Source organism: Danio rerio, chromosome 3 (genome assembly GCF_049306965.1).
Source record: "Danio rerio strain Tuebingen ecotype United States chromosome 3, GRCz12tu, whole genome shotgun sequence".
In the NCBI taxonomy this organism is placed as follows: Eukaryota; Metazoa; Chordata; class Actinopteri; order Cypriniformes; family Danionidae; genus Danio; species Danio rerio.
The window spans coordinates 61,497,348-61,510,275 of NC_133178.1; the positions used below are offsets into that span (position 1 = coordinate 61,497,348).

The window sequence follows — 12,928 nt, forward strand, 5'->3', positions numbered from 1 at the left end:
ATCTTAGAAGAATGTTAAACTTGAGAATTGAGAATGTCACAAATAACAAAGAGAACCAACATCCTCTGCGCAATTGAGGGAGGTTTTCCTTTTTGAGAGAGGGACATAAATGCAGGAGTGATACTCACTTTATCTGCTCTGCCAGTAGTTTATCAGACTGCAGGTCAGTAAGTTCAAGCTGAACATCAGTGGGTGCACGCTGCAATGAATGGATATGAAATCATTTGCATTTCACTCTCAATTATTTAAAAAAATTTACATTGATTAACATCTAACTTGTCGATCATCGTCGATCTGCTGATGGTGTGACTTCTTTTGGTGTTGGCATGTGGGTAAGTGTATTGCCCTCATATTGGCTTGAACGAAACTTCAACTTTCTCATGAATGCTGTCACTAAGCTTCACATTTCATGCACAAAGAGGCACTTGCCTTGCAGTTTAGCATTTAGTTCACTCATACAGTAGGTGCAGCCACCTCAATAGCAAAAACCAGATCAGTCACCCAGTCTGCATCTGAGAGCTCTGGGACGTTTCCTCTCACAAAACACCCCAAATTCTGCTTTTAGGTCCCATACTCTCTTTAGCACCTTGCCCAAGCTGAGCCATCTGACAGTTGTATAGTAGCCTGTTCACTTTCAAACTTGTCCAAAAGTGCACAAAACTTTCTGTGAATCAGTGCTCAAAAGTCTGTGATTTAGTGCTCTTGCCCTTATGAAGATAGATTCAACTAGGTACTGGAAATATTCCCCAGAGATTTTAGTCCATATTGACATGTAGGCTGTGTCGTTGACACGATGCTCAATTGGTACTAATAGGCCCAAAGTGTGCCAAGAAAATATCCCCCACACCATTAAACCAGCACCAGAAGCCTGAAGCGTTGATACAAGGCAGAATGGATCCATGCTTTCATGTTGTTGACTCCAGTTTCTGACCCTACCATGCGAATGTCGCAGCAGAAATTGGGACTCATCAGACCAGGCAATGTTTTTCCAGTCTTCTACTATCCAAATTTGGTGAGCCTTTGCGAATTGTAACCTCAGTTTCCTGTTCTTAGCTGACAGGAGTAGCACCCTGTGGGATCTTCTGCTGCTGTGACCTATTCATTTCAAGGTTGGACATGTTGTGCATTCCGAGGTGCTCTTCTGCAGACCTCGGTTGTAACGAGTGCTTATTTGAGTTACTGATGCCTTTCTATCAGCTGGAATCAGGCTGGCCATTCTCCTCTGACCTCTGGATTCAACAAGCCATTTGCGCCCACAGAACTGTCGCTCACCAGATATTTTCTTTTTTTCGGACCATGTAAACCCTAAAGATGGCTGTGCGTGAAAATCCCAGTAGATCAGCAGTTTCTGAAATACTCAGAACAGCCCATCCAGAACCAGAACCAATGGCACATTCAAAGTCACTTAAATCCACTTTCTTCCCCATTCTGAGGCTTGGTTTGAACTGCAGTCTTGACCATGTCTACACGCCTAAATGCATTGAGTTTCTCCAATGTGATTGGCTGATTAGAAATTTGCATTAACAAGCAGTTGAACATAAAGTGGCCGATGAGTGTATGTGTGGTTATTGCAGTCATCCGTGAGGGGTTGCCACCATATATTTTGTGTTTATTTATTTATTAAAGTTCATGAATATTCGTCGGTTCTCTAACTCTTTCTTCAAGAGTTCACACTTAGCTGATGATTGATAGTAAAGCTAGTTTGGCGTGCTGTCCCGGGAGAGAGCCCTGAGCTTATAAGATCCTCGAGCCCTGGGCTCCCTCCCGTTGCAAGGCGAGAGGGGAGTTTGAGCTCAGGTAAATCTCGACGACTCCCCTTCCTGCTTGTTGTAGCTAAGAGTCAGATATGGATGTTGAAAGGTGTACTCAGAGTTTAGCTAATATATTTTGGATTTATTGTTTAGAGTGCTTGTTTTTGTTTCTACATATTATTTGGAAATATATGTTGCATATATGACATTTTATGTGTGAAATCCATATATGAACTTGGATGTCACATATGCCATTTGCATATATTGCCTTACATCAGATTTTTGTGTGGCTAGCAAAAGAACATCTAATTATTTATAAGTTTACAATGCAAATGATTGCAATGTTATTAGTGTGGATATGAGTGGATTTGCATGTGTGCATGCATGTGCTAACTGATTAAAATGAATATCTGCTTTCAGCAAGTACATTCTGCCGTTTGTCGACAGCGGATATCCTACTGTGCAGCATGGCTTGTACTGTAGCTCTGAATATGTTCCCACAGTTCGACAAGCAACAATTATTAAGGACTATTCTAAATTGTACAGTGCGCAAGCTGTTATTTTGTCAGCAATTGACTCTACATATGTGCTAGCTCTTTCCTGTTGGATCATTGTCCTTTATTGTTGCATAAATACCAAATTCACTTGAAAGAAATCGCTATTCAAAATTCAAATCAAACATAGTACATTTACCTACACACCACATTTTACCTAAAGCATGTAGAGTCATTTAGTATCTCAAAGTACAGTATTTTTACAATACAATTTGAAGATTTAAAGTTACTGCAATACACATTTAATTTATATTCTTCAAGTTTTATCACTAGGCCTTCTTTACATTGTCAAGCCGCCTTTCCATTGAACATGACAACTGGACATGACTGTCGGATTACGCCCCCTTGTGGCAGTCGCACAGAATTTTCAGTTGTGACGTGCACCATGGGAGAGACGCTGTTCTGGCAGTGTCCGAAATAAAGAAGTGCAAAAGCAAGAGACTTTATTTTCTGTGCGTTCACCATGGTCGAATGAGTAAATGAATACTAGAAACTCATAGACCGCTAAAAATATTGGAGGGAATGTGGAGACAACATAAAAATGTATTATTTATTACTTTACTACTCACATTTATTAAAGTATATAGACTTTTTCTGATTCAAAAAAATAACCAAATAAACTAGTATTTCTCATTTCGCGCGCACGAACCTGCTTGGACAACACTGGAATACATCACATCCGGTCGGCAGGACGCATACAGTCTAGTCGCAGGAGTTCAAATATTTCATCGGATCCGCAGCTCAATTCGGATCCAATTTTTCCACATACGGAGATGATCGGAACTTCACGCAACTCCTGGACTACTCTCCATTGGAAATGAATGACTTCCAGTCTGTCGCTTGTTGTTTGTCGTGTGCAGTGAAAAGGAGGTTTAGGGTGCTTTCACACCTGCCTTATTTAGTTCGATTGAATCACACTAGAGTTCGTTTTCCCTTTTGGTGCGGTTCGTTTGGGCAGGTGAGAATTCAGCAATCGTACAAGAGTGCGCACCAAAAGCAGACCAAATAAGTGTACCGAGACCTGCTTGAAGAGGTGGTCTCGGTACGCTTTCAAACGAACCCTGGAGTGGTTCATTTGTGGTGAGAAAATGATCCGTACTAAAACAGGTCCAACCGCAGAAATTACTGCGACTTTTGGACTAAACCAGCTGCCGTAGGCCGATGCGCTGTGCATTATGGGATATGGAGGAAAAATATTTGTTGACAGCGCTTTACCAATAGAGTGAGAGAGAGAGGGAAAACATTACCTGATGGATCATTGGTAATATTTACACAAGATGACTATGTGGCAGTTTAGCTAACTTAATATGTTCAACAACATCTGGCCAATGAGAGATGTGGATTTTGTCAGATGACTGCATTTTGGTTCGTTTCAACTGGTTCGAACCAAAGCCAGCAGTGTGGTGTGAAAATGACCCAAAGTCGGCAGAAGATGCAACAATGTATCATTTATTGCCTTTGGTCCGGACCAAATGAAGCGAATTACAGATGTAAAAGCACCATTAGAAACAAGACCCACAGTGATTGACATCAAGCAAGTCTCTTATGCACACTTGTTTGACAGAACAAATTCTTAGGGTGATAGTGTTCACCTGTTGATTTGGAACTGTACTTATACCTAGCAGGTTTTTTTGGGGGGGGTCTTGATTTAACAAGTATTATGTCAGTCATTTTTTTTCTTTTTCTTTTTTAAAGTCAACCTTGAATTCACTCTCTCTTCTTGAAGCCTTTTTAACACTCCTTCCAATCCCACACTCATAATCTTTGCGCTGAAGAGCAGCTGATGCAACAGTAGTCTCCTGACACACTGGAGTGGCCACTTTCAAGCTCTGAATGTGACACATCAGTTGTTTCATCTTGAAGACTTTAAAATATCTTGGCCTCATACATCTCTTTCAGAATAACATTTCTTGCTTGTGTTCTAAGAGCTTGTATTGGGTGCTGTTGGATAAAAGTGTCACCTTTGGCTTTTTCTTTTGGGACTGAGTGATTTGTATGCACTCGATGCATTCTGAGGACACTCATAATCTTTGCGCTGAAGAGCAGCTGATGCAACAGTAGTCTCCTGAAACACTGGAGTGGCCACTTTCAAACAAAGCAAAAACTCAAAGTTGAAGCTGCAAGCAGCATCTACAGATGAATCAGCTGGATTGCTGTCTGCAATTTATTTTCATCAGCTCTATAAATTCAGAAAAGACTCGACAGGCCCAGTGTGCGTCAATTAGCTGCTTTATTCCCAGGTTTTCTCTCCAGCATACAACAGCTTTTCAATTCCTTTCAATGCAGCATGACGCTTGCTAGAATAAATAACCTCTAAAAAACACAGAACATGAGGCCTTGATTTAGCAGTCTCCACAAACAACAAGTTTAAACAGTGTGTGTGGCAGTGCACAAAGAGAGCTGTTTCATTTTGCTTCTGAATTCTAGCCTGCAGCCTACTGACAACAGGGTTGAAGATCCAATTGCAGCGTCTTTGTTGACAGGGAATGGTCAAACAGGAGCAATCACAATCACAAGAGCAAACAGTATCACACAGGGCAATCCAAAAGAGAAGTCGAGTCACAGGTGAAGAGATCAGTTGGAAAAACCAGGCATGGAAAAACAAAGACAAGGGAAATGCTTTGTAATGCTACTGCAGGGGTGGCCAACCCTGTTCCTGGAAAGCCACCTTCCTGCAGATTTACCCACTGAATTGACCTGAACCAATTAATTAGGACCTGAACACCATGTGATAATTACAGGCAGGTGTGTTTGATACGGGTAGCAACTGAAATCTGCAGGAAGGTGCCTCTCCAGGAACAGGGTTGGCCACCCCTGTGCTACCGGGTAAGCAAGACTCAGCATTGAAGTGTGTGTGCTGTTTATAAAGTCCATATAATCAGTTCATAATGATCCTCTGACTGTGTGTGTAGTCAGTGGGTAACAGGAACCAGTGTGTGTGAGGTGCATGCTAGGAGTTGTAGTTCGTAAATGTGGCGTGTTTAGTTCTCCAGCTATCCGCAGTAGCTAGATGAATGTAACAGAAGCCTTGATTGACCTCCTATTTTTTCAATCTTCAACTCAATTTTGGAAAGAGGAGCCATTACTATTTCCTCCAAGTATTTGGCAGTTGTTGATTTAGCATGAAATATTTGGGAGAAACATCCATTTATTTGCATGTCATGGACAAACTGGAGCACATAGGAAACTTGCTCTGAATGTGACACATCAGTTGTTTCATCTTGAAGACTTTAAAATATCTCGGCCTCATACATCTCTTTCAGAATAACATTTCTTGCTTGTGTTCTAAGAGCTTGTATTGGATAAAAGTGTCACCTTTGGCTTTTTCTTTTGGGACTGAGTGATTTGTATGCACTCAATGCATTCTGAGCAAGCCCGGATTGGCTTATAGGGAGGACCGGGAGAATTCCCGGTGGGCCGGTCCATTTTTTGGCTGCGAGGGCCGGTATCCCTAGCTCCAGAATCTGTTGCTCTCAGCAGTCAGACTTTTTAATTTTATTTATTTATTTACTTGACCACAGCCTTTTTATTCATTATTTTACCGCAGCTCTACTCTTTTTACCTATTTTCTCGCAGCTCAGTGATAACTTAGATATAAGTTAGATGCATGCCCGGATTGGCTAATCGGGAGGACCGGGAGAATTCCCGGTGGGCCGGTCCGTTTTTTGGCCGCGAGGGCCGGTGTCCCTAGCTCCAGAATCTGTTGCTTTCAGCAGTCACACTTTTTAAATTAATTATTTTTTTTTTACTTGACCACTTGACCACAGCCTTATTCATTATTTTACCGCAGCTCTGCTCTTTTTATCTATTTCGTCGCAGCCTGGTGATCAGTATGCAGCCTGCAGGTTAATGATGATATTAGTCAGACGAGCCACCATTCAATGCACAGTTGATGTGGTCCATTGGTTAGTACATTAGGATATGACGCTGCGGATCTGGGTTTGATCCTCGTCTAAATAGTTTTTTTTTTTTTTTTTTTTTTTTTTTTTTTTTGTTAAGACATAATACTGTTATGGTTGTTGAACATTTGAAGTTCTAAAGCAGCTGTTTTCTCAAAACAAAGACGTAATAGTGTAATTAGAAACTGAATTGGAAATGTCCTTATTTTAATATAGTCAGTCATGAACTGAGGTGGGCCGGTCTGAGGCTTGAAACTCCAGGGCTGAAATGGAGTCCCACTCCGGCCCTGGTTAGATGAGTCCCTACTCAATGAATAGCTGTTGTGGTTAAGTGGAAAGCATGCTAGTTTACGACGCCGCAGACCCGGGTTCGGTCTGAGTAATTTAATTTTTTCATTTTTATTGTTAAGACAGATAATACTGTTAGGGTTGTTGAACATTTGAAGTTCTAAAGCAGCTGTTTTCTCAAAAAAAGACGTGATATTGTCATTAGAAACTGATTTGGAAATGACCTTATTTTAATATAGTCAGTCGTGAACTGAGGTGGGCCGGTCTGAGGCTTGAAACTCCAGGGCTGAAAAGGAGTCCCACTCCGGCCCTGATTCTGAGGACACTCTCATATTCTGCTAAAGGATGCACAAGCTCAAGAAAGTTTGGACTGGTGATGCTTTCACCATCTCCTCTAAATGCCATTTCTTGTCTCGCCAAATATAACATGATGTCTATTAAGCGAAACAAGATTTCTCTGTTCTTCTGTCTTTCATTTTCACTTCATACCTCACATTCTGCAGCCTGAGCATTAAAAGCTTCAACTAAATTTCCTTTTTGTAGTTAGCTCACCTCAACATACCATGATGCATTCTCAGGGATCTTTTCAACAGCCTTCCTCCAGTTGACAGATCCAGTTATTCTCCAGGCAGTCCTAGCTTTAAACCAGTGGTCACCAAACTTGTTCTTGGAGGGCTGGTGTCCTGCAGATTTTAGCTCCAACCCTAATCAAACACACCCGAACAAGCTAATCAAGGTCTTACTAGGTATACTTGAAACACCCAGGCACGTGTGTTGAGGCAAGTTGGAGCTAAACCCTGCAGGGACACCGGCCCTCCAGGACCAGGATTGGTGACCCCTGCTTTAAACTTTTCTTCTGTCAAGAAAAGCAGGACATAGAATTATTATTTTTTCTCACAGTATAGTCCAGCCAGTTGTCAGCAGCATGCCACTGGTTTGAAAAGACCATCCTTGTGGATTTTTTTGGAAAGCTAACTACTAGTTGACATGGCCCAATATAGTTGTATACAGTTGCTATTAACATTTATTTTAGACTTATCAACATGAGCTGGGCAAATGCTAAATGTCGATATTCAGTATCTCCTTCCTCTGTTATTTCTCCATACCTATCTTGAATCATTGATCCTTGTGTTGCTGGTTATGTCTTCCTTTTTCGTCACAGTATTGAATATCTGCATCTGCTGCTTCTGTTATGGCTCTATCCTTTTCTTGAATCATTTCTTCCTCAGCGGGCTCGATGTCTTGTTGTATTTCTTCACTTATCTCTCTTTCTTCCGCATTGGCTGTAACCTCTCTGTTATTTTCAGTTGTCTAAACTTTCTTATCTGAACTCTCTGTGGAAAAACAAATTTAAATACATTTTCTAAAATCAAACATATATATTGTCAAAAAAGAACTAGGAAAGGTAATTGAAAAAAATCAACCTGGAAAAATTAGATATATTATACACAGCAAAACCGCCAAAGTGAAAATAACACCAACAGTGTCAAATTTAACATCAGCAAATTGTCTATATGTGTCCACACTAAGAGTGTAAATTTTACACTTTTGATAGTGTTAACTCTTTCACACCCTTTAAGTGTAAATTCAACACTCCTCGTTAAGTGGAGGCGTGGCTTTTTACATCACTTTGGATGTAATTCGAAAATACACTTAAATTTCACACTGACACTGTCTTACAAATAACAACAGCAATGTTATTTTATTGCCATGCAGTGTTGAAAAATGTCAACACTTTTAATTTTACACCGTCTCTGTAAATTTTACACCAGTGATTTTGCTCTGTAGATTATCAATGTTGATTTCAATTACTTTTCAATTAATTACCTAGCCCTATAACAGAAGCTTATGGCTGTTTTTTTTTTTCAGCATTCTTTAGCACATCTTGCTTTGTTCACAACAGAAGAAGTAAACCCAAACAGGATTATATCAAGTGGAACATGACTTAATGTTAACAGAATTTACAGTTTTGGGTGAACTTTCCCTTTAAACTGAGGCTCTGTCCACATAAACATGAGTATTTTCAAAGCCACACTTTTTTCTATGTGGTTTCGCTGTTTGTTCACACAAAAATCAGATGACAAACCGAAATATTCTGAAAACTCAGCCAGGGTGAAGATTTTCTGAAACTCTGGGTACAGTGCGGACAGTAAAACCAGTTTTTCCTCATGACGTCAGCGTACACCCTATTAAATCCTTTCTGATTGGCCAACACACCTGGGTTCACACTAAACGCAGAAGACGTGAATGAGGTAAATTTCAAACATTCCAGGCAAACACATCCGGTATTGCCACCCATCTAGGAAAGGAGAAGGAGTACGGGTGGAAGCGGGGTTTCTTCAAAACGAAGATGGCTATTAAATGGAACTTATAACATATAATGGCTGTTATATACTAATATGAAACAATTAATAATATAAAATAATAATTTAATTAATATAAAAATAAAAAATAACAATAAACTATCTAATAATTTAAAACAACTTATAACTTAAAATGGTTTAGGAATCGTCGTGATTGGTGAGTCATAAATTGGAAAATGCGGGACCAACTGCAAGCAATCATAAGCACGTGATCCTCTCAAAATTAGTTTATAAATAAACTTCACTTAATTTTCGGTTTGTTGTGAACTCCCAGCCTGATCTCATGAGAAAATGTACGTATTTTACGTTTTGTCCGTTTAGTGGCTATGAAAATGTACGATTTGGCACCCACCCCTCAACCCAACCATCACTTGGAGATGAGCAAATCGTGCAAAATTGTACGAATTAGATCTTACGAATGGCGAAGCAGTGGCGCAGTAGGAAGTGCTGTCGCCTCACAGCAAGAAGGTCGCTGGTTCGAGCCTCGGCTCAGTTGGCGTTTCTGTGTGGAGTTTGCATGTTCTCCCTGCTTTCGCGTGGGTTTCCTCCGGGTGCTTCGGTTTCCCCCACAGTCCAAAGACATGCGCTACAGGTGAATTGGGTAGGCTAAATTGTCCGTAGTGTATGTGTGTGTATGAATGAGTGTGGGGATGTTTCCCAGAGATGGGTTGCAGCTGGAAGGGCATCCGCTGCTTAAAAACTTGCTGGAAAAGTTGGCGGTTCATTCCGCTGTGGCGACCCAAGATTAATAAAGGAACTAAGCCGACAAGAAAATGAATGAGTGAGTTTTTACGAATTCATACTAACCACTAAATCAGAAAGTTACGAATTGCCGTGAGATTGTGTTGGAACTCCGCATAAAAACTTCATTATCGCCTCACAGTCGCGTTTTTAATGTGGACAGAGGTTTTATTAAAAATAACGAAAGCGAAGAAAACTCTATTTATAAAAATACCTGTGTACATGTGAACACGGCCTGAGACGTTGTGTTCTGCCCTTAGCAGTTTTGTCAGTGTTGTGATCTGTGACCAGAGTGTAAAGTGTGCTGTTTGTCCGCAGGTCTGTTGACGGTGTGTGCAGTGAGCCTCTACATCAGTTACTCTCAGCAGGCTCTGGAGGAGCTGCGGCTCACGGTGGATGTGGACTCTCTAACTCACGTCCACATGTCCTACGGCTGGTCTCTGGCCATGGCCTGTGTGTCCTTCAGCCTGGAGCTGCTGACGGGACTCCTGCTCCTGCTGGCGGCTCATCTCGTCCAGCGCGAACCGGCCAGAGACAGACTGAGCCAGAGCGAACCCCAGAGCCTCAGACTGCAGTGAGGATCTGATCTCCATTCATCGTCAGCCTCCAGAGCCAATCAAACAGCTGCATCAATTATTGAAGGAAAGCGCACACACACTTGAGGACTAGCAAATCTGTCTTCAGCACTCGAGTCTGTCAGTATAATCACGTTTTCTTCAAGAACTCACATTTCCGTCTGCTCTCAATTGCATTCAATGTTCACAGCATGAGAATTCAAGCCATTGCAGTTTTACATGTGGTATCTCTTATTTTTTTACAGCACCCTACAGTAAAATCCAGCTTAACCCAGCCTAGGCTGGTTGGCTGGTTTTAGCTGGTCAACCAGGCTGGTTTTAGAGCGGTTTTGTCCATTTCCAGGCTGGTTTCCAGTCATTTCCAGCCTGGTCTTAGCTGGTCAGGCTGGGAGATGACCAGCTAAAACCAGCTTGACCAGCCTAGCCAGGCTGGTCAAGCTGGTTTTAGGTGGTCATTTTCCTACCTGACCAGCTAAGACCAGGCTGGAAATGGCTGGAAACGGGTGGAAACCAGCCTGGAAATGGCCAAAACCCCTCTAAAACCAGGCTGGTCAACAAGCTAAAACCAGCCAACCAGCCCAGGCTGGTTTAAGCTGGATTTTTCAGCAGGGCATACTGCATCTTAACCCTTATGTACTGTTGGGGATGTTTTCATCCACTCTGGGGTGATTTTGATATGGCCATAACTTTTTGTGTTTCAGCTTGCAGAATGATTTTCGGTGACTAATCGATCTTATTTTGACACATATTTTGAGAAAATGCTTTGAATTAAAAAGAAAAAACTCAACTATACACTCTTACAACCTTTTCGTTATGGTCATGATAAAAACATCCACTAAATTAAACTGCTTAAAAATGCATCAAATTATTATTATTATTTTTTTCATAAATCTGTTAATCAACCTCTGTACTGGGGTCAGTTCTATGTACGTTGATTACTCAATTAGCTGGATTTGGATATTGACGATTTGACACGATCCAGGATTGTTTCGTTCTTCAAATCTGATGCGAGAGTTGTTGTCATAGCAACAGTTCTGGTAGCTTAAACCTGCTCGGGAGCAGGCTCATTTCATATAAACAGGATTAGATGGTCAGTTCAAGCAAGGATAATACTGAAAGTATCTACCGAATTCTGATATTTTCCTAGAGTAGTAGTTATATACACTTTGGAAAATAGTAAATAATTTTTAACTCTATATATAAACAGTTAAAAAAATCTTTTATATATATATATATATATATATATATATATATATATATATATATATATATATATATATATATATATATATATATATATATATATATAAAACTTACAATCTGCACTCCGAAATAAAATTACAAAGACTGCCACCTGGTGGTTCAAAGAGAAAATTTATTGATATTAACTTTTTAGATCGCTTTAGTACAAGTTGTGTGTAATAATAGATATGCACAACATGCAACTTTTTTTTTTAAGCAATAATACATCAATTCAGTCATGAAAATGTTTTGACAGTTAATATGTTGGTCATTTGATGCTTAACAAAATTCGCAGACGCCTTTACCATTATCAAAATGCTTTTGTAAACATCCAGTTATTCTACTAAATAAATAGCTAAATACTCTTGACACATGAAAGAGTAAAGCATGCAGACCACAACAAATGTGTAAAGTTATTGCGTGTCATATTTAACAAACCGTTTCCTATTAATTTGATGTAATTTTGTTCACATGGATAATCAGATGATGTCAATGCGCTGCTGTGGCGTCAGCCAATCATTGCATTGCTGATCATGATTTCGAGGATCGATAGATCTGTCCTTCGCCACACACGCAGAGATCTCAGATCAGTTCATCCAGACATTTTAATCTGATTCGTGAACTTCATCTTCGTTTGAAGAACCAAATTAGCCAGAGATCAGTTATCAAGATTAACAGATCCATATCACAGATATATAATAGCCTAATTCTGGATTCAACAGATAACACCCTTCAAATTAAAGAAAAATGGGAATCTGAACTTAATGAAAAAATTGAGGATGATATTTGGGAAAACATATGTTCAGAAGCTCATAAGGGGATCAACAGCCATAACTGGAAAGAGTTTGACTGGAAAACAAAAATTAGGTTTTTTAGAACACCATTGATGGTCTCCAAATATACTAATCGTCCACAGTCAGAGGAATGCTGGAGGGGTTGCGGAAATGTGGGTAATCATGCACATATATTTTGGCAATGTCCGAAGATACTTGCATTTTGGCAAGGGGTAAAGATTGAGATAATGAAAATTATGCAGGTAGATCTACCTTTTACTCCCCTGTTTTTCTTGCTTGAAGGGATACCCCAGGATATATATAATAAAAACCAGAGATATATACTACATATACTTTTACTAAGTGCAAGAAAGACCATAACAATAAATTGGATGAAGCCACACCCTCCAACAATAGTACAGTGGATAGAAAAACTTGATTGTATATATAGAATGGAGTATATGACTGCTCAACTTCAACTAAAACTGGATATTTTTAAACAAAGATGGGCACCTGTTACGTTGTACCTGAATAGGACATAGTATTTCTAGCTCCTTTGAAACTGAAAATATTGTATGTTTTTTTTTTTTTTTGTAATTTTTTTATTTACATCTGCGGCTACTGTCTTTTTTTTATTTTTATTTTTTAAACTACTAAATGTTTTTAAAAATTACAGGATTTAAACTCTTTAATTGCCAAATTCACAAATGATGTCACTGATTTGGTGGGGGAAAAAACACAC

General features: G+C 39.9%; 1 protein-coding gene across 4 annotated transcripts in view; it reads left to right on the forward strand.

Moving 5' to 3' along the window:
* LOC100000694 (transmembrane protein 235-like) overlaps positions 1-11,030 on the forward strand; it is a 47,766-nt gene extending 36,736 nt beyond the window's left edge. The window contains exons 4-5 of one of the 4 annotated variants that reach the window (XR_012396421.1): positions 9,915-10,425; positions 10,749-11,030. Coding sequence is in view for 2 of the 4 variants with exons in the window: in NM_001386539.1 (NP_001373468.1) it covers positions 9,915-10,174 (260 nt within the window). In the remaining 2 variants the exon portion in view is untranslated. Of the gene's footprint in view, positions 1-9,914 lie in introns of all 4 variants that reach the window. The other 3 variants (XR_012396418.1, NM_001386539.1, XM_073934085.1) reach the window with 3 other exon arrangements.
* Positions 11,031-12,928: the final 1,898 nt, after the last annotated feature.